General features: G+C 49.0%; 1 protein-coding gene across 7 annotated transcripts in view; it reads right to left on the bottom strand.

Annotated features, from left to right (window-relative positions):
• Positions 1 to 1,114: 1,114 nt before the first annotated feature.
• The window catches only part of LOC105494698 (KIAA0319 like), a 128,492-nt gene continuing 110,120 nt past the window's right edge, over positions 1,115 to 19,486 (bottom strand). For 4 of the 7 annotated variants that reach the window (XM_071096132.1, XM_071096128.1, XM_011763390.2 and 1 more), the window contains 9 exons: positions 19,107 to 19,255; positions 17,853 to 18,004; positions 17,365 to 17,503; positions 15,674 to 15,833; positions 11,714 to 11,856; positions 10,484 to 10,606; positions 9,823 to 9,913; positions 8,626 to 8,717; positions 1,115 to 2,389 (listed from right to left, as the gene is read on the bottom strand). In XM_071096132.1, coding sequence (XP_070952233.1) covers positions 2,202 to 2,389; positions 8,626 to 8,717; positions 9,823 to 9,913; positions 10,484 to 10,606; positions 11,714 to 11,856; positions 15,674 to 15,833; positions 17,365 to 17,503; positions 17,853 to 18,004; positions 19,107 to 19,255 — 1,237 coding nt within the window. In that variant the 3' untranslated portion in view covers positions 1,115 to 2,201. Of the gene's footprint in view, positions 2,390 to 8,625; positions 8,718 to 9,822; positions 9,914 to 10,483; positions 10,607 to 11,713; positions 11,857 to 15,673; positions 15,834 to 17,364; positions 17,504 to 17,852; positions 18,005 to 19,106; positions 19,256 to 19,486 lie in introns of those variants that run through there. The other 3 variants (XM_071096133.1, XR_011623189.1, XR_011623188.1) reach the window with 3 other exon arrangements.

Raw genomic sequence — 19,486 nt, 5'->3', positions numbered from 1 at the left:
GTTCTAAAGGGAGGCCCAGGACCAGCACATCAGCATCTCCTGGGAACCTGTTAGAAAGGCAAATTCTTATGTCCTCCCCCTTCCCCAGACCTACTGAATTAGAAACCCAGCAACCTGTTTGAAGAAGCCTCTCGTGCTGAGGTTGGAGACACTGCTGCAGAGCGAGCAGGCTCTGCCGGGCCTGAGTTCTCCTCTGTCAGCATCTGTGTAGATTAAGTTACTTCATCTCACTATGCCTCAGCTCTCGATCTGTAAAAACAGCCACTGCTGCCCTCCTGCAGCAGGGTTTTGTGCCCAGGGCCTTGGAGGGAGCATGAGCTCAGTGGTGCTTCTCTCCTCCCTGCCTTGGAGTGCTAGGCTGTGCACCAGCCCTCCCAAGCCACATGCCCAGCAAAGTGCTCTCTGAACTAGGTATAGTCAACCCATTGGGAGGCATGTGGCCAACCTCTACTATTTGGGAACCCCAAAGGGAAGATGAGTGGTCAAAATTTCTAAAGCCACAGCCTGGACTTTAGGACATTCTGTGTCCCCCCAGCTTGCTCACAGGTGGACATGATCATTTTTGTGTTAACAAAAGATATGGGAAGAAGGGACATCAACCCTCCTCCCTTAAAGCCAGCAGGAGGCCGGGCGCAGTGGCTCAAGCCTGTAATCCTAGCACTTTGGGAGGCTGAGGCGGGTGGATCACGAGGTCAGGAGATCGAGACTATCCTGGCTAACATGGTGAAACCCCGTCTCTACTAAAAATACAAAAAACTAGCCGGGCGTGGTGGCGGGCGCCTGTAGTCTCAGCTACTTGGGAGGCTGAGGCGGGAGAATGGCGTGAACCCGGGAGGCGGAGCTTGCAGTGAGCCGAGATCACGCCACTGCACTCCAGCCTGGGAGACACAGCGAGACTCCGTCTCAAAAAAAAAAAAAAAAAAGCCAGCAGGGATACTGGGGTGGTGCACTCGCACCACCAGTGGCAGGCAGGGCCCAGCACCACTGCTTACATGTGCTGATGCCAGGCCTAAAACTTCCTTGCCAGAGCCATGACCTCAGAGGGCTGCCCAGGGGGTGGGAGCTGTGCATAGGTCCGAGATGTAGCGTGAAGCAGCACAGCCAGCAGACAGAGTGCACAATTAAATACCATGTTTAATCATCCCACAACGGACAGTAGTGCAGTAGTAGAAATTGTAAGTGTCTCTTTAAAAAGTTGCTCCCTCAAAGTTTCCATTCCCCAATACCCAGATAACCACGGTGGAACAGGGCGAGGGCCAGAGGGACTCAGGAAGTCTTGGTTCCAAGGAGCTGAAAGTCTTTCCAAGTCAAAGTTGCCTTTTGAGCAGCCAAGAGCCCAATGAGTTGATGCATACGCGCTCACTCTAACACGCACACATGCAAGGGACACAGAAAACACACAGATGGAGGGACAGAGAGGGGAGCACGGTGGGGCCATCGCACACACGCGCTGTCATGCCACAACATTCCAGTCCATCTGGGGCTGTCTCCTCTGGGGACAGGGAGTGGTGGCCTGAGCCCCAAAGCAGCAGGTGCCGGTCAGATGGAGAGGGAGGCTGTCTGTCCAGCCTGGCTGCTCTGACAAGGGCCCTGGCAGCAAGAGAGGCCACCCACCATCCCTGACACAGTCAATCCTCCCTTAATCTTGGGCCTGGTGGGAGAAGGGAGTGGGGCTCCAGTGTTAAGGGGGGCCAGATATCATTTCTATGCTACCATCTCAGCATCTGTGGTGAGGGGAGGGGTGCCACTTCCTCTTTGCCCAGCGAAAGGGCGTACTGTACCCCAGAAAAGGAAACACCATGCCCACAGTGCTTGCTTTTGCACTCAGGTGTGCGGGCAGCGCAGCAGGCCCTGCCCTGCAGCACTCCGGGCACAGTGACCTGCCCACCAGGTTGCTGCAGAGGCCAGGAGCTGGCTGGGTCTGCCCTCGGGGGAGGGGAGGAGTTCGCAAAAAAAAGGCCCTGAGGTGAGGATATCTGGGGGCCCACCAGACAGGTTTAAAGAGGAAACCTCTTCATTCACAGCTTTGTTCAGGGGTTCCTGGAGGACGTCTCTGGATTCAAGTTCCAGGGGTTCTGGTTGGGGCTGTCAGGGCGAAATGACCAGCAGAGGCTGGGACAGCAGCTGCGCGCAGACTCGGGAGGTAGGAGGACTGGCCAGGCCGTGTGCTGGGCCCTGCCCTGAGGAGACAGACCAGGTGGCTACAGGATCTCCTCCCGCGGGCTCCTGGCCTTCAGAGGGGTCTGCCCGTTGGGTACAGAGCCATTCTGACCATGCAGGAGTTTGCCCTTCTCTCGGTCTGGCCACGTGAAGATGGCGTCGTCGCTGTCCAGCTCTGACTCGGAGTGCATCAGGCTGCTACTTAGCACCAGGCCTTTCTGTTTGATGCCTACAGGGAAAACAAGGAACCCAGCGTCAGAAGACTGGCCTCCAGGCTGGAGCCACCCCCACACCTTACCCCAGCCTGAGGAGCCAAGGAAGAGGGCAAGTCACAGGCTCCTCTCCAGGCTGGGAGGTGCAGATGGAAGGAAGCTTCCCTAGTCCTTCTCCCGGGCCCAACCGGCTGGAACAGTCCACTAAGGGGTGTCACAGAGTATGGATGAGAGCACACCTGGGGTCTCCTGCTGGTTCTTCATCTCCAGTATCCATGAGCTTTGGTTCAGGCCACCTAGTGATACTCTCTTTTCTTTACCTTTCAAATTTGGAATATTTTATCATCTCCCTCTGTGGATGGAGTGACATGGTAGGCAAGAAAGCACAAAGAACTCAGGATCTGGAGAATGAGCTTTTAGCTGTGTCCTAGCTCAGCAGGGCGGCTGAGTCCTGGCACAGCAGGAGTACAGTTGCAGTCCATGGAGACATTTGCTCTGTGGGCTCTTGTCTGCTCTGGCTTCACGGATGCTAGGGTGGCAGAGCAGGTGCATGCTTGGAGAGGTCTCCTGCTGGGAGAGCATGACTGAAATGGGGACTCTCAGAAGCAGTCCCAAGCAGCCAAACCCACCAGAACACAAAAAGCAAGAACTGTAGGAAACACCTGGGGCTGAAGAAGACACCTGCGATTCTGCAAGCCACGGTAGTCCCTTCACTACTTATCCCTACAGATGTAGAGACACCACAGACATGAAATGTGGTCGGATAAGAAGAGCTCCAACAGCAAGATGGCTGCCCTCTGGCTGGTGCAAAAACTCCAGAGAAAGCAAACAGCAGGCTGAGACAGTAGGACTAGAAGTGGGAGCTGCCAACAGGTGGCACCCCCTCAGCAGTGTTCTGGGTCCTGGGAATGCCCACGCCCAGGAGCTAACCTCCCCCCTTTCTAAAAAAGGTAACCAGTCTGGTGAGGTGTGTTTGACCCAGGCAGCACCACAATCTCATCATCCAGTAACCATTCTCCCTACTCCGGGGAGAATGATCCAGATCTCCCTCCCATATTGAAAGTGTCCTGAGAGGACTCCCAGCCATTCAGCCCTTCCTAGCCACACATGACTTAAGGCTGGGAGTGCCCTGAGCTCTCCAGGCTGAGGGCATCCAGACCCTGATGTGCCTGTCATTCAGGACCACATGCGCCTGAGGACCTTGCCCATGTGCAGCTGTGCCTGTGCCACGTACTCTGGGGCTTGGGCAGGGAGCTTCCTCCCCCGCGTCAGTGTCAGGGTTACAGTTCTGGGTCTTGACTGCACAGCCACCTCTCCTACTGAGTCTTCGGGCAGTGGAGCAGCAGGGCCACAGAAGAACACTGACAGCCAGGGCATCTCCAGTGTGGTAGGGACAGTGGAAAGGGCCCAGAGAAGGGCCCAGGTCCTCCAAAGGCCCTGCCTCGCCCCTTGAAATACCCACCCATTCACAGCTGCCTCCTTCCCAAAGCCCCTCTGGCTATAGCAGTGAGGACAGGAGCCTAGGTTCAACCTAATATACTTCAATAGAAAGTTTTAGAAAAAAAGTCAATAGAATAACAAAAAACAAAAAAAAAACAAAACAAAGCCATAGCTGCTGAATGTAAAGGGGGCCTCCTGAGGGGGCAGCCCTACACTTACCCAGGTGGGACTGCTCTCCTTCCTCAGTTACTGCTCATCCTCAGCCTAAGCTCTCTCCCGGCAAACTGTCCGTCCAGGCTCCCGCGCACACACATCCTCTTTCCCCGCCACACGCCCACTCAATTTACCCTTCTTCCAGTTAAACTTCTTCAGTTCCATACCTGACACCATATGGTCTTGAATCCCATTCTCGTCGTCGTCCTAGTGACTCGACTCTAGGCTGGACCTGCTAACCCACTGAGCTCAGAACAAGAACCAGTGCTTCTGGCCTGCTCAGACCCACACCGAACCTGAGTGGGCTCTCCCAGCTCCCTTCGGTAGACATTGCCCACAAGAGACCAGCCCTGCTGCCCTCACCTGGTCGCACATTGTTGGTTCTGGTCACCTAGATGCCACTGGAACACCCTGTGGCTCTCCCCTCTCCCTAAGATGTCCGCTGCCGCTGTGCTGAGCTCAGGCTCCCATCCAATCTCGCCTCTGCAGCACAGCCCTTCTCCGGGCCATTACCCCGTGTTTCTCCCCTCCTGCCTCAGACGAGGCATCTGAACTCCATGGCTCCCTTTCTCTCCTCTCTCCCCTTCTCCCTCCTTCCTCCTCAGTCAGGAAGCACCTCTCCAACGCGCCACGCCTCTACCTGCCTTCGACATCACCACCCGCAGATCTGCCCATGAGCCCCTCTCCGAGGAAGAGGAGGCCCTTGCCCTCTGCCTGCCATCCTGCTTCTCTAGCTTTCACTGCTCAGCTTCTAAAAGGATTTTTAAATATTCAGGGCCTTCATCTCCTCACTTCACTTCCTAAATCGCCTGCGCTTCCACTTCCACTGTCACTGCCCACTCTACTGCAGTTCTCTGATGGGCCAGGAGCTCCTCTGGTGCTACCATCGATTCTGATTCTTTGGCCTCTGCAGCAGCAAACACCGATGGCTGTCCCCTAATGAATCCTCTCCTCCCTCCTCGGGCTCCTCAACCCTAGGCCTCTTCTTTTGTCCCTCGACGTTCCCCCATAAGGGATGTGACCCTTTGTGGTGCTGATCCTCCCCAGCAGGTGGGAGATTCCTATTTCTACAGTTCCAGGTCTGACTCTTCTGCTGAGTTCCATTTAATTCATCTTCTCTTACCCAGTCACTGCATCAGAGGTTCTGTTCTGTCAACAGCACTATCATTCTCCATCTCTCAGGTTGGAAGTCAGCCCTGACCTTGCCAGGCCTAGCTATAATCCACTGACATCATGCTGTGTGAACCACTGTCAGCTCCTCCTTGGACCAAAAATCTCCTTGCTGGTCTCCCCACTTGTAGCCACTCCCCTTCAATTATTACATGCCGTCACCAGACTGATTTTCCTAAACCAGCACATTCAAGACTCTGCTTCCCAGCATCACCAGGATAAATGTTTAACTCTGCAGGCTGACAGTGAAACTTTCACAATTTGGGACTTGTCAATCTTTCATTCTCATTTCCTCGACTCCACTCATAACCGTCTTGAACCAAACACTTGATCTCCTCCAACATTTCTTCTCCAGTCTCTCCCATCTCAGGGATACCACCACCACCCGACCCACAGGGGCTCACTGCTGAAGCTATGAGCCATCCTTCCTTTCTCCCTTCTCCCACACCCCTCGGCCAACAGACCGCTAACCTCATCAAGTCTCCTCAAAAATGTATCTAGAATCTATCTGCCTCTCAACCCCAAGGACATTCTAACTTCCTTTCAGCCAGCCTTTCCCTCTCCAACCCCTGCATCTGTCAGCCACCGTTTTCTTTTTCTTTTTTTTATTTTTAGACAGAGTCTCACTTTATTGCCCAGGTTGGAGTGATCTTGGCTCACGGAAACCTCCACACCCCCGGGTTCTAGCGATTCTCCTGCCTTAGCCTCTCGAGTGGCTGGGATTACAGGCGCCCACCACCACGCCCAGCTCACCGTTGTCTTTTAAAATAGAAATCAAGATGGGTGCCATGGCTCACACCTGTAATCCCAGCACTTTGGGAGGCCAAGGCAGGCAGATTACGTAAGCCCAGGAGTTCAAGAACAGCCTAGGCAACATGACGAAATCCTGTCTCTACCAAAAATACAAAAAAAAGCTGGGGATGGTGGCGCACCCTGTGGTCCCAGCTACTTGGGAAGCTGAGGTGGAAGGATCACCTGAGCCCTGGAGGCCAAGAATGCAGTGGGCCTTGATCGCACCACTGCACTCCTGCCTGGGTGATAAGAGTGAGACTCTCTCTCAAATAATAATAAATGTAAACCAAATCCCACCATTCACCCCCTTAAAAAGCTATCAGTGGCCCCCCAGTGTGCTCAAGAGGAGCCCTCAGCAGGGCCCCTCCTCATCCATTGAGCCTTGGGTCGCTCACCCCTTACTCCGTGGGAGGGTGAACCTGTCCAGCATGTCACCACCTTCTACCTCCTCAAATGCTCTCTGCTCCTTCCAGCAGCTGGGTCTGCACCAGTTTTGTTCCTTTGCCTGGAATGCTACTTCCTGCAGCTTTATCTGGCTAGCTCCCACTTATCCAGGTCTCGGCTTAAGTGTTTTTCTTCATAAAGGCCTTTTATGAGCATATTTTATGTATTTGTGAGTTTGCGTAATGTCTGTCTGACATAAGCTACACAAGAGTGGAGTCTGTCCGTTTGATTCACCACAATATAAGCAGTGTCTGGCACAGGGCCTGGCACACAGTGGTCCTGCTCCATATCAACAGATGAATGAGACACAGCCCCTGCCCTCAGGGATTTCACTGATGGGTGGGGAGACAGGCAAACGTAACTCATCATGAGGCAGCAAGAGAAATGCTGACCTAGGTATGTGGGAGAAAGGTGAGCACAACCTGAGGAGGTTAAGGGAGGGATAAGAAAGAGCTTTCTAGGGCTGGGTGCGGCGGTGCATCCCTGTAGTCCTAGCTGCTTTGGGAGGCTGAAGCAGGAGGACCACCTGAGCCCAGGAGTTGGAGGTTGCAGTGAGCTATGACTATACCACTGCACTCCAGCGTGGGTGACAGAGCAAGACCTTGTCTCCACATTTTAAAAAAAAGAAAGAGATTACTGGATGAACCAGCAGAACTTGTTTAGAAAAGAGGGAGATCAGCAAAGAGATTCTAGAAAAACAAACTGATGTAAGCTCACAAAGGCCACATCTACCAGATCAAAAGTTCTAGCTTTTTGTGCTAGAGATAGAAAGTCACTGAAGAATGCCAAGGGGTGAAAAACATGATCAGAGTAACATGATAAAAAACCTCGGCTGCAGCATGAGGGGTGGGTTTTGCACATTTCACCTCCAGGCCCTCATTCTCAATATTCCTGGGTGAAATACTCCGCCTACCCTCACTGCTCTAGTTTCCTGGGCTCATTTCAAGCCCCACCACCACCAGCCTCCACCTTGGCAGTGTTGGGGATCGAGCTGCTTGGTGCGGGGTCCAGACTGCTGCGAGCCTGTTCTCTTCTGCTGCTGTGTCTTTTCTCCCTCACTAGACTGAGGGCACAGCCTGTGTCTGATGACTGTCTGTACCCCCACAGCCTCTCCCTAACACAAAGCTTTATGCATGGAAGGTGTTTAAGAAATGCTTTACATATGCCGGGCGCGGTGGCTCAAGCCTGTAATCCCAGCACTTTGGGAGGCCGAGACGGGCGGATCACAAGGTCAGGAGATCGAGACCATCCTGGCTAACATGGTGAAACCCCGTCTCTACTAAAAATACAAAAAACTAGCCGGGCGAGGTGGCGGGCGCCTGTAGTCCCAGCTACTCCGGAGGCTGAGGCAGGAGAATGGCGTGAACCCGGGAGGTGGAGCTTGCAGTGAGCTGAGACCCGGCCACTGCACTCCAGCCTGGGTGACAGAGCGAGACTCCGTCTCAAAAAAAAAAAAAAAAAAAAAAAAGAAATGCTTTACATAAAAATAGTTCTATTTGCAGAGTGTTTAGGAATCGCTTTATAGAGAGTCCGGCTCTCATAAACCAATGATACCTGTCCCATGGCATCCGTGATGAGCGAAACCCTCGCCAGGTGACCCAGCCCAGCCGAGGAAGGCTGCAGAAGAGAACAGGCTCGCAGATTACCTGCCCTAATCTCCCAGTGCCATAGGTCAAAGTCATCTTAGTATTTGTGCAGGGAAAACGCCCTCCTATCTACCCTAAGACACTGACAGAAGCTGTGGACTTGCCAAATAATAAAGATAGGAAGACAGGAGAACAAAGCTGGCTGAAAGGTGGTCAGCTGGCAGACACGGGCCTAGGTCTCATCTCCGCCCATAAAGGACAGACTGGTCAGCAGTAAGACACAAGTCCAAGGTCCCTGACCCTGACTACCTGGGACAGTTGGGAAAGCGGAACTCCAGGTGGGAAACACGAGGAGAATGCCCAGGCGAAGGAAAACAAGAGGCCCAGCCCCCGCGCCAAGCGGAAGTAGCACGCAAAGTGGGTCCTGGAGGCATTCTGCCCTGTGCATCTCAGGGCAAATCTGACCCTCAGTCTTCATCAGGCAAAAGGGAACAAAATGCTTTGCAGGCACAGTGAACTGTTAGTGATACACTCAGGAGGGGCTAGTGACAGCAGCCTTCCACAGGAGAGTGCACAGACCTAGCAGCTCCGGCGCCCAGGGCCTCTACCTGCTCGCGAGGTTGGCTTCAGCTCCAGGCTTTCCTGATCTGTGGCATCCAGGATCTTGTACTTGCTTTTCCTCTTGGGTTTTCCTTTTTGCCTAAAAAACACAACCCCCACCCCTGCTCAGGAAAGAGGTTCTCTGGGAGGATGAGGATGAGAGTCAGATGTGCATGCGGGGCCCTGTCTTGGTGGGGCACCTACTGGGAGGGGTGTCCTCTCCTCACTTCTCAGCCAGGAAAGGTGGCAACTGTGATTTGTTCCTCAAATGTTCCTCATCGATTCTGGAGAAGGGCAAGGGAGCTATGCCCACCTTGGCATGGACTCACCACCCCACAGGGGCAATGAAGGACAGATTGGTTAAAAACATAAAGAAAACAAAATCCTCTGCTTGAAGGGTGTGGGAGGAGAGAGGCATTACACTAACAAAGTTGGTAATGGTGGTTGTCTTAGACTGGTGGGAATTTTTTAACATTTCTTTAGTTCTAAGTTTTAGAAGAGGTTATACTGCAAGTTGAATCTCAGCTCTGTCACTATTAACTGGTCCTCAGACAGTGATGTACCTTTCCTGAGCCTAAGTTTTTTTATCTGTAAAATGGGAAAAGGTTATGTGTATTAAAAACGGTATTACCTATAAAAATATTATGGCACACAGTATACACAGAAAGAGTATTATTAATAATGAAAACATAAATGTAACCATTCCATCTTAGAAGACTCAATAGGAAGACTCAAATGAAAAAACACAGGACGCTTGAGCCTGACTAGCCTAAGCGCATACCTGTGTGGAAACACGCACACTCATGAATCCCAACTAGAAAGGAAGGCAGAATTAAAAACGCAAGGGCTATGCTGGTGAGGCTACGCTGTGGTGCATTAAAGAAAACACACCTTACAGATGTGATCCAGGTCTCTACCTCGGCCCTCACACTCACCTCCCCACCTTGCCCTGCTCCCGCCCAGCCATGTTTCCCAGGTTCCAGATCACGGCAGTGGCTGCCACTCACTGAAGGAGTGTGCCTCCGCCCTCAGAAGAGTCTCAGGGTGAGGAAAGCTGCCTATGCATGCCTTAGCTGGGTCAGAACTCTCTAACGCTGACTGAGGACCCAGCCCAGTCCTTCCACGTGGAAGGTGCCAAATACCTCTCTGAGGAACGAATGTATGACAAGAAGCCCGAATGAATTTCAAAGGAAAATCCATCTTACCTCTTACAACAACAGATCACAGTCCAAGACAGGATTCCCAAGGCAACAACAATGACAAAGGTAGCAATGATAACATATAACACGCTCCACTCTGCCAAGAAAATCAAAACGGTGAGGGCTGTGGAGGGAGAGGCTGGGAGGGAGGTCTGGGCTGCTCCCAGCTTGGGCAGGTGTGGCTTCACTCTGGAGACAAGAATGCCCCAGGGCTCCCCAGGAAGGTGAGACCTTGGAGTTAAGGGCAGCTGAAGCTTTAAACCTTTTGAAATGTCCCTGCTTTCCAGTCCCTGCTCCACGCAAGCCCTGAGACCCTGCAGCAGTGGTGCAGGCTGAAAAGAGCTTTAAGAGGGAAACGAGGGCTTCCATTAGGCTACAGCATGGAGGCACTCCAAAAGACAGGAGGCTTTTCAGCTAGTGGGATTTAGGCTGTAACTGGCATTTGATCTGAGTTAAGCCTGGTCCTTCTTACACGACTGCTTCAGGGCTTTCCTCTAACCTTGAGCAAGTGTGGAGGAAGGAAGTAAAAGTCCTCTGCAAACAGAAAATACACAAAGTTCTTCTCCTTGCCTGCTCATCTGCTTCAGAAACACCAACACCCACCCACTCAGCGAAGAACCACATTCAGTGCCAAACAGGCTGGCACTGTGCCACATAGAAAACTCACCACAGTTGCTGTCTCCATCCCTCAGCTGCACCTTGATGAAATTCTCCATCCAAAAAGGGTCACAGATACAGCGTTTGGTGAACGAGTCACAGTGGCCATGGTCAGAACAGTTCAGCTGACATGCTGAGAGTGGCAGCAAAGGGAAAAAAGTCAACAAGAGTCAGCCAGGGGTGACAAGCAGCACCTAGAGCCCATGAGAGCACCAAAGCACCCCAGATTAATGCTGTGTGGTGAAATGTCCCCGAGACCCACCTTGGGCATGGTGCCTGCCTTTCTCATCTCGACTGGACAGAACTAGAGCAGTCAGGAGGGCCACTACAAAGACACTTCCAGTCTGTTTTCACTTGTTGTTTGTCTATATCAGCAATTCTTAATCTTTTATGTCCCACACATCCCCTTCTCAGAATTGCAAAAATAAAATACATATAGTACTTCAAAGGAAAGCAATAATTATATTAAACATATTTTTGAAATATTTAAGAAGACGGGTGGGGCATGGTAGCTCATGCCTATAATCACAGCACTTTGGGAGGCTGAGGCGGGCAGATCACTTGAGGTCAGGAGTTCGAGACCAACCTGGGCAATATGGTGAAACCCCGTCTCTATAAAAATTAGCTGGGCGTGGTGGCGCATGCCTGTAATCCCAGCTATTTGGGAGGCTGAGGCAGGAAATCACTTGAATCTAGGAGGCGGAGGTTGCAGTGAGCTGAGATTGCACCACTGCACTGCAGCCTGGGTGACAGAGCAAGACTCCGTCTCAAAATAAACAAATAAATAAGCATTAAATAACAAGAGCTAGAAGTGGGTTTAAACACTATCATAATTTCAAAGTAGTGATAAGTAAAAATGACATCATGTAACGTGATAGGAAATTATTTGTGATTTCTGTTGCCTCAAAGCCACAGGTTCTGTTGATACTACTGTAGTTTATTGCCTACATTTATCGTTAAAGGAAACAGTGAGTTTCAGTTAGAGGTTAGTGAAAACAAAGATGTAATTTTTCCCCACTCAAGCTCACAGCCTTCTGAACTCGATCTCAGGGGTCCATGGGCCCCAAGTTACGAATCCCCAGTGATGAATCAGGACTCTTTCATGATAATGGTAGTGCAAGAAAACGATTATCTCCATCTTCCCAGAGAAAAGGAGGCGAAGGCCAAGGACAGAAAGGACCAACAGGTGAGCTGCAGGCACTGGGTAGGCTCTTGCTCCCAACTTCCCAGAATTACTCACTGACAGTGTTGATTTCCAGGGCTCTGAATATCAAAAAGTCTGCCTTTTGCTTCCGCAGCTCACTCTTGAGCATCGCTGCCACCTCATGGCCTTTGAAGATCTGGTGGGGAGGCTCGTTTTGAACAAAAAATACCATTTTGGTGCTGCAGAGACATGCAACAGTACTAATGAGCTGAGGCGATCCACACCTGCAGCAACAGCTACCATTTCCTAAGTACCTTCTGTTTGCGACAGACACTGTGCCAAGTATTACATGCATTCTGTCACTACAAGCCAGTGAGAAAGGTGTTATCAGGCTCATCTCCATTTTACAGAGAACAACACTGGGGCTCTGTAAGAGGGGTTAAGTAACTTGCCCAAGGTCACACAGTTGATTATGGCAGAGCCGGATCCCAATCCTGTTATGTCTGACTACAAAGTCTGTTCTTTTTAAAATGCCCTAAGCTGCCCCAGCTAACAAAAGAACCCATTCCTCCAGCAAGACCTATACCCTCCATCTAACTGGAGGATGAGACAAATGGGGATCTGGTATAGCTACATCCCTGCTGTCTGCCTTTTTCCAGCTAAGACTGCTGGGTTTGTGACTGGTTTACTTGAAAGACAAACCACAATGCTTTGTTAATGTAAATTGTTGGACAGCATCAAAGCTTATCCATAGGTCACAACATAGCCAAAACAATTACGATGACAACTATGAAATTATACTACTCCATGCCCAGAATCTGTTTGCTGACTGTCAATTTCTAAGATAGGCCACATGTGAACTCACATCTGGGTAGTACCAAGGCTGTTCTATGCTTTAGCCTTAATTTTTAGTAGCCTGCCTCTTGAGCTCCATGTGAGTTTTACAATTAGAACCTTCTAAATCAGTGGGTCACACTGGTTTACAGGTGTGACCAAGATATTGATCCCCTCAGCATGCAGTGTGGCTGGGTGGGACCTGGGCATCCTTGAGGCCCTGGACCAGTTGCTTCCAGTACAAGCAGCCTTCTCTGTTTATCCCAAGATGCCCTATAAATGGTATAATTTTCTAGGCATGCATGACATAAAAGTCTGAGAAGTGCTGCCGCAGACTTTCTAAAAGCTTGCTGCACAGTGGCATTAACAATGGGGCATTATCAATTCCAGAAACAAACAAACAAAAAAACCTTTGCCAGAAAGGATGTGTGGTTCATTGCCCATTATCTTCTCCCAGTTAACTAATTCATGCTTACAGTTTCAATTTCGGTCTATATATCAATAACTCTCAGATCTTTCTCTCTTTTCCCCACATCTCTCCTGAGTGACCAGTCTATATCTGCAAATACTTGGGTGAATATCTACCCCAGAGCTTCAACAGATGCCTCAGATTCAACAAGTCTCAAAATCAACTCCTAACCATTAAACACTATGTGTTAGGGACTATACAAACATTAACTTATTTAATCCTCATAACAATCCTATAAATAGGTACTAGTATTTTCACAGATAGTAAAACAGGTTCAGAGAGGTGAAGTAACTTTCCCACTGTCACAGAGCTAACACTAGTGGGGCAGGGGTCAGAAGCTGGGTCTAATATAAGGGCCATATTCTTTCCCACTGTAAAATACTATTTTCTTCCGATCACATGTTCTTCCTGAATTCCTTAACTAAGTCAGTCCAGTCCAAGCCAGAAGCTCAGCGAAACCCAGAAGCTTCTCTCTTGTTCATGCCCCATATGCAGTGCTGGTGAATCTGAGCAACCCTGTCAACAGTGCTCTTACCAGCACTCTTGCTAACATCTTTCCACTGCTTGCCAGCCAATTCCCACCAACTTGGATCAATCAAGCAGCCATGTGCCCTGTTCCTACTCCCAGGCTGCTGAGTATACTCATCCCTAATCATGCTGTCTCTGACCTAGTGAGCCCTGACTGTAGATTAAATTCACCTGGGGTGCTTTTCCATTCCAGGTACCCAGGCCCCACTCCAGACCATCATCTGAACTATCATCTCTGGGGCTAAGGCTTGGGCAGGGTATGTTCAGACAACCTCCACAAGATTCTACTGTGTGGCTGGAGTTGGGAACCACTGCTCTCACCTCATGTTTCCAACTCGGCTGGTCCCCCAGATCTGCCTCCATTTATTACCCATCTCCTATCTCCACTATCTCCTTTTCATCTCGGTCTACACAAATGCTCACAAATTTCCTATTTAAAAAAGATGTTCATGTTCCACAAGGACTACAACGAAAAAAATTTTTTAAAAGATATTCTTTCAATCCTACCGCCCATATTATTTTCAGCACCAACTTCCTCAAAAAGGTGTTATACTGACCATCTCTGTATCCTCTAACCATGAAATCTGTCCTCTGCCCCCAACATCCAAGTAAAACGCTCTCACTATAGTTGTGCTGATTTACTAATCACAAACCCATAGGCCTATTTTGTGTTCTCACCACACCTCCACCCCTGTAGCATCAGAATCCTTTCGGAGCACCCCTTCTGCCAGATCACCCCTTAACTTCCAGCAGACCACTCTCATTCGGTTTTCCTCCCACCTAATTGCTGTTTCTTAGTTTCTTTTGCTACCTCTTCTTTCATAATGATGCCCTTCAGAGTTGTGTCCTCATCCATCTTAGATCTCTCCTAGTGAGACTCACCCCTTCTCGTGGCTTTGGCTCCTGCCTGTATGCAGTAACTCCTATCTCGGGCTCTTCCTTCCACAAGTTCCAGCCTTTACTTGTGGCTAGCTGACGGAACATCTCCTGACGCAGCCCGTAAGACACCCCAAATTCAATCATCCAAACTGGTTCCACCTGCTTCCCAATCTGACCTGAACCATCTATCCAGACATCCAAACCAAAAGCCTCACATTGATATCTCACTCACCTTCATTCCTAAAGGGCCAAGTCCTGTTGAATTACCACTGAATTTCTTTTAATTTCTTCTCCTCTTCTTCTACTATCTTAATTCAGGTTTTATTACCTTTTTACTGGACTAGTCCAGAAGCTTCCTGATTGGTCTCCCAGCCTTTGATCTCTCCCTGTTTTAGTCTAGCTTCCACACTACTGATCTTTCTTTTAAAAAAAAATCAAATTATGGAATTTCCTTGCTTTTAAAAACAAAACAAAAACTTCACACACATAAAACAAACCAGCTTGGATCTGCCTACCCAAACTATTAAAACTAAAATCCTCAGCTTGCATATAACTGTTCTCAGTCTCCACTGCCAGTCTTGTCTTCTACCACATCCTGGGGCCACTAAGCTTGAACCAAGTGACTTCTTCTGGAAGAAACTGTACACTTTCATACCATAGGGCCATTGCTCAATGCTGTTCCCCTGTTCTGAATCTCCTCCCCATCCTCCCACACCTGGTCAATACAAGTTTCCTTTTCCTTTTTTTTTTTTTTTTTTTTTTCTTGAGACAGTCTCACTCTGTCTTCCAGACTGATGTACAGTGGTGTGACCAGAGCTCACTGCAGCCTCAAACTCCTGGGCTCAAGTAATTCTTCTGCCTCAGCTTCCCAAATAGCTTGGACTACAGGCTCACCACACTGCACCTGGCTAATTTTTAAATCTTCTGTAGAAGTGGGGTCTTGTTATATTGCCCAGGTTGAAGCTTTCCTCCTTCTAGAAAAATCTTTGGATTACCCCTGCCCCAACTCTCCTAGAAGAATTCATTGTCCTTGCCACAGTGTTCCACAGTGCCACTTGTTGTATCAAACCCACCCTGTACTAATGTTCCATATTTACTAATCTCCTCTCTTAGACTGTGGTTGTCAAAATAGTGGACCTCCTACACCCTGGAGCCCTGCTGAAGTGTCTAGTACAGCACATGTCATCTGCACCAGAAGACAGAAGTCTATTGAAGAAAAGGCATCATGAGTGTTTCTGGTCAGAAAGCCCACCCTTCTCTATCTAGCCACACTATTTCTCAGCTCATTCAAGAAGTCCGGGGTCCCCTGGTCCTTCCTTTGCTCCCCCCATTCATTGCCCAGCTACCTCTGCTCCGTGTACGGCTGAATCTTTTGCACAATGATGTCGGAATCCAGCACCCCCAGGAGGACCCCAATCTGGCGGATGAACATCCCCTTCAGCCTCTCAGTTAGCTGACTGACGTTGATATCCAAGATGATCTCCACCAGGTTGTTTTTCCTGGGATCTGGAAAGCATGTGGATCAGTCATGGCTTTAGAAGTAGGAGAGTAAACACAGACCTGCCACTGTGCATTTGCTTTGGCACAGGAGAGAAAGGAGTGAGAGCATTCAGATGTCCTTCAGATGGAAAGGGACAATAGTGAATTCCTGATCGGGCAATCTGGGGCTGGCTTAGAAAGCTTCTAAAGCACTCCTGGTCTCTATACCATCCTGAGAATTCCCACACATGTGCTGGGGACAAGGCTGAAGCAGTGATGCAGTGAGGGGTGGAGAGTAATGATGGAATTGGGGAAGAGAGAAACACTTAAACATTTGTTTTAAAAGCCTCTGTGCAACTGGCGGTGCTGAGCAATCCAGGCCAAGTGGGGGTATCAAGCAATCTCTCCTGACTCACATCTGATTTTCAGTGCCTCGCTGTATTTTTTGCACAACAATGGGAGGAAAAGTGTCCATCTCAACAATCTCCTCAATAATGGGAATGCATCTGTCCCTCCAGGTTTAAATACAGTTAACAAAAGAAAATCCAGTCAGCCAAGACACAAGGATTTCCTTAGAGCCACATCACAGCTGCACTATCTTTGTATAACTCTAAAACGGTGAGGCTATCATGTTTTACTTTTGAATATGTCCTAAAGATGTTCTACATTTGGAATTTCAAACTGATTGTTTGGAATGCCTTATTTACATACTTGAATGCACCACTTGTCTGTTCTGATGTATAATTTGCATAATTAGTAGACTATCTGTGATCTGACTTCAAACACAGAAGAGATTTCAGTGTCTCAGCTACTGTCCTTCCTAGAGGCAGGACAAGGACTGGAAGACCTCCCAAGATCCCTTCCTGTCTAAAACATCCATATATGAGGTTGGCCTAGATAATAAAGAGTAGGTTTAAAGTTAACATCATTTCATCAGAAGCTCTGGAATTTATAAAGCTCTATCCCACCTCCACACTCAGTGCCTCCCTATCACCAAATTAACCTCAAAGCAAAACAAAAACAAGGTTCTATTTAAGAAGAAAATTTTTATTTCTGCAAAGCTGAAAAATGTAAAGAGCACTATTACTTTACCTTCCCTGGATTGTCACATAAGGCCTGAGGCTCAACTTATAAAAATAAATTGTTTTCTGCATCTGGATGCTGATGAGACATCATGACTCAAGCTATTCTCATGCTCAGATTCCCAAGCACCCTGAGCCCTCTCTCATCAGTCACGAGGAGAGGAGAAAGTGCTGGACTAGGAGCACAAAGGCCTGGCTCTGACACAACTGCTGTGTGACACTGAGCAAGTCCTGCCCTCTCTGAGTTTGTTTCTCCATCTGAGATGAATAGGGGGAGGTCTGTATTTCTGCATGGGTGGGAGGTATTGTTGGAACAGACGGTCTCTATGGATTTTTCAGCTTGGGGTTTCTAGATTATTTTTAAAGCCGGACATGCCATCTGGCTCTGTCCATGATGGGGGAAGGGGGTCTCAGGATAGAGGCCTTGATCGCCTGATTCAGTAATTCTACTCAGCCTCATCACTAAATGAACTCACCAGGTTTCACCTCCACAGTGGTCCGGTCTGTGTCACTCTCACCCTTTGCATCGGTCACTTTCAGGTGAAACGTGTAGGTCCCCTCGACCAGGTTCGAAAGAAAAAGGATAGGGTGATGGTCAGAATGATTTAACACCTCCTGTAGGGTTGAACAACATGGCTATGTTACAGAACAAAATGCCATTCCTTTCCCGGAGTCAGTTGCTGCTTTCCCCATAACTAGGCCCTTCAGGGCTGAACTGTTTCAACCTTGGGCAGTTCCTGATCTGGAACAGCATTGCAGCCTACAGCTGCTAGGATCAGGGGAGGGAAACCCATTCTGTGCTATACTAGCTTACAGAATGACCCTAAGCAAGTCACTTAACCTCCCTGGATTTCAGAGAACAATCTGGGTTTGATATAAGGGGCCACTTGATTAAAGCATATACTAGAATGCGTGGCTCCTCTTCCCCACTCCTGTGTAGCTCTCCAGCTCCTAGCGCACTTACCCCTGCTGCTGGGCTCCCCTCATCTCGAGTCCAGAGGTAGCTGACTATTCCCTTGTCATCTGAAGACTTAGAGCCATCCAGCTCTGCTGTGCTCGTGGGTAAGGTAATCACCACATTCCCAGTTATCTTGGCTATAGGTGGTTTGTTTATTTCTAATCAAAGAGAAATCATTGAAATAATGTGACATTCTGGAAAAGAAGAAATGTTTCTTCATGATGCTTATGGGGAAATTAAAACATCAAGAGTGTCTTAACTGGAGAACCTTTTTAAGTGCCTGTCCCTGCCACCAACCAACAATGTAGATGAAAGTTACCAGCGCTGCAGTCCTGAGGTTCCAGTCCTACCCAGAGAAATGTTCTCCTAACACTGTACAACAGAGGGGGCGAATGTGCTTTCCTCCCGTATTCTCCCAGCAGCCTTTCCAAATGGAATCCATTTCTCTGCTTTGGAGGTATGCCATGATCAGAAATAATGGCCCAAACTGGCTTAAAACCTTGGAGTTTAGGTTTCACCTAGTTGATCTTGCAAATTCTCCTTCACAATATCTTAAAATGTTATTCTCTGAATATCTTTTTGGACCCCTTCCTTGGAACTTCACAGGAGAAAACAAAGAGCTACCTCTCTTATGTGGAGCCCCACATGAAGCTTTGTATATTCAGATGTCTATGCAATATTTACTCAGCTTGATATCTTGTGTCTGGAGGTCTGCATATCTGATGGTTTTTCCTGCTATCAACTTAGGGCCCTCTTCCACAGCCCTCACTGGTCACCGTGCCTGTAAACTAGAGCAAGGCCTCTGGCTGGCCTCAGTTCAAAGGCTCAGGGCAAGCATAGTGAGCTGCAGCACAGCCATCATTCTCAGGCCTGACAGTAGGTGTCACTGTAGCTAACAGGAGTCACGGCCGAGGTCTCAGCAATGCAGGGGCAAAATAAAAATGCAAAGAATAGAACCCTTAATTCTTTCCCTATTCAACTGAGAAAGAAAGTAAGGAGGGAAGGAGGGAGGATTGAAAAGAAAGTAAGGGGAAGGGAGGGAAGGGAAGATATAAGCAGGAGGAGGGAGGGAAGTTAAAATTCACCTTACAGTCCAATTAAAGGCTGTTTTAGAAAAGAAAGTAACAGGTGCCCTCACCCCAACCCTCTTCCCCACCTCTTGCTGTCTCTAATCAATTTCTGCACCCAAACATGACAGGACAAATTCTTCAGCTATCTGACCCAAAGAGGCTGCTACACAAACTGGAGGCAGAGAGGTACCTTCTTTGACAATGACATTCACAGAGCTCTGGCTCTGCAGGTTCCTCTCATCTTTGACAGTCAAGGTGAACACATATGTCCCCACTTGCAGCCCAGTGACAGTGGCAACACTGCTGTTAGCATTCTCGAGCTGCACCCCATCAGGTCCCCTGCAAAAAGAAACCAGAGGGTGGAGTCGTACCTGTCTGCTGCTGTCCCGTCCCTAACTTAGCAAGAAGAGACGACTGCCTCAGCAAAGACACGAACTGTTGTTATCCAGACCTTGACAAGACATGTTTAACAATATTTCAATTGGACAAAGTATCATTTGGCCTCAAAATACAGGCTGCCTGCTGGTCAGAAAATTCAAATAGCTTTCAAACACCTCTAGTCTTATCCTT

Source organism: Macaca nemestrina, chromosome 1, assembly GCF_043159975.1.
Source record: "Macaca nemestrina isolate mMacNem1 chromosome 1, mMacNem.hap1, whole genome shotgun sequence".
Lineage (NCBI taxonomy): Eukaryota > Metazoa > Chordata > Mammalia > Primates > Cercopithecidae > Macaca > Macaca nemestrina.
This window is presented reverse-complemented; position numbering and strand designations above follow the sequence as displayed.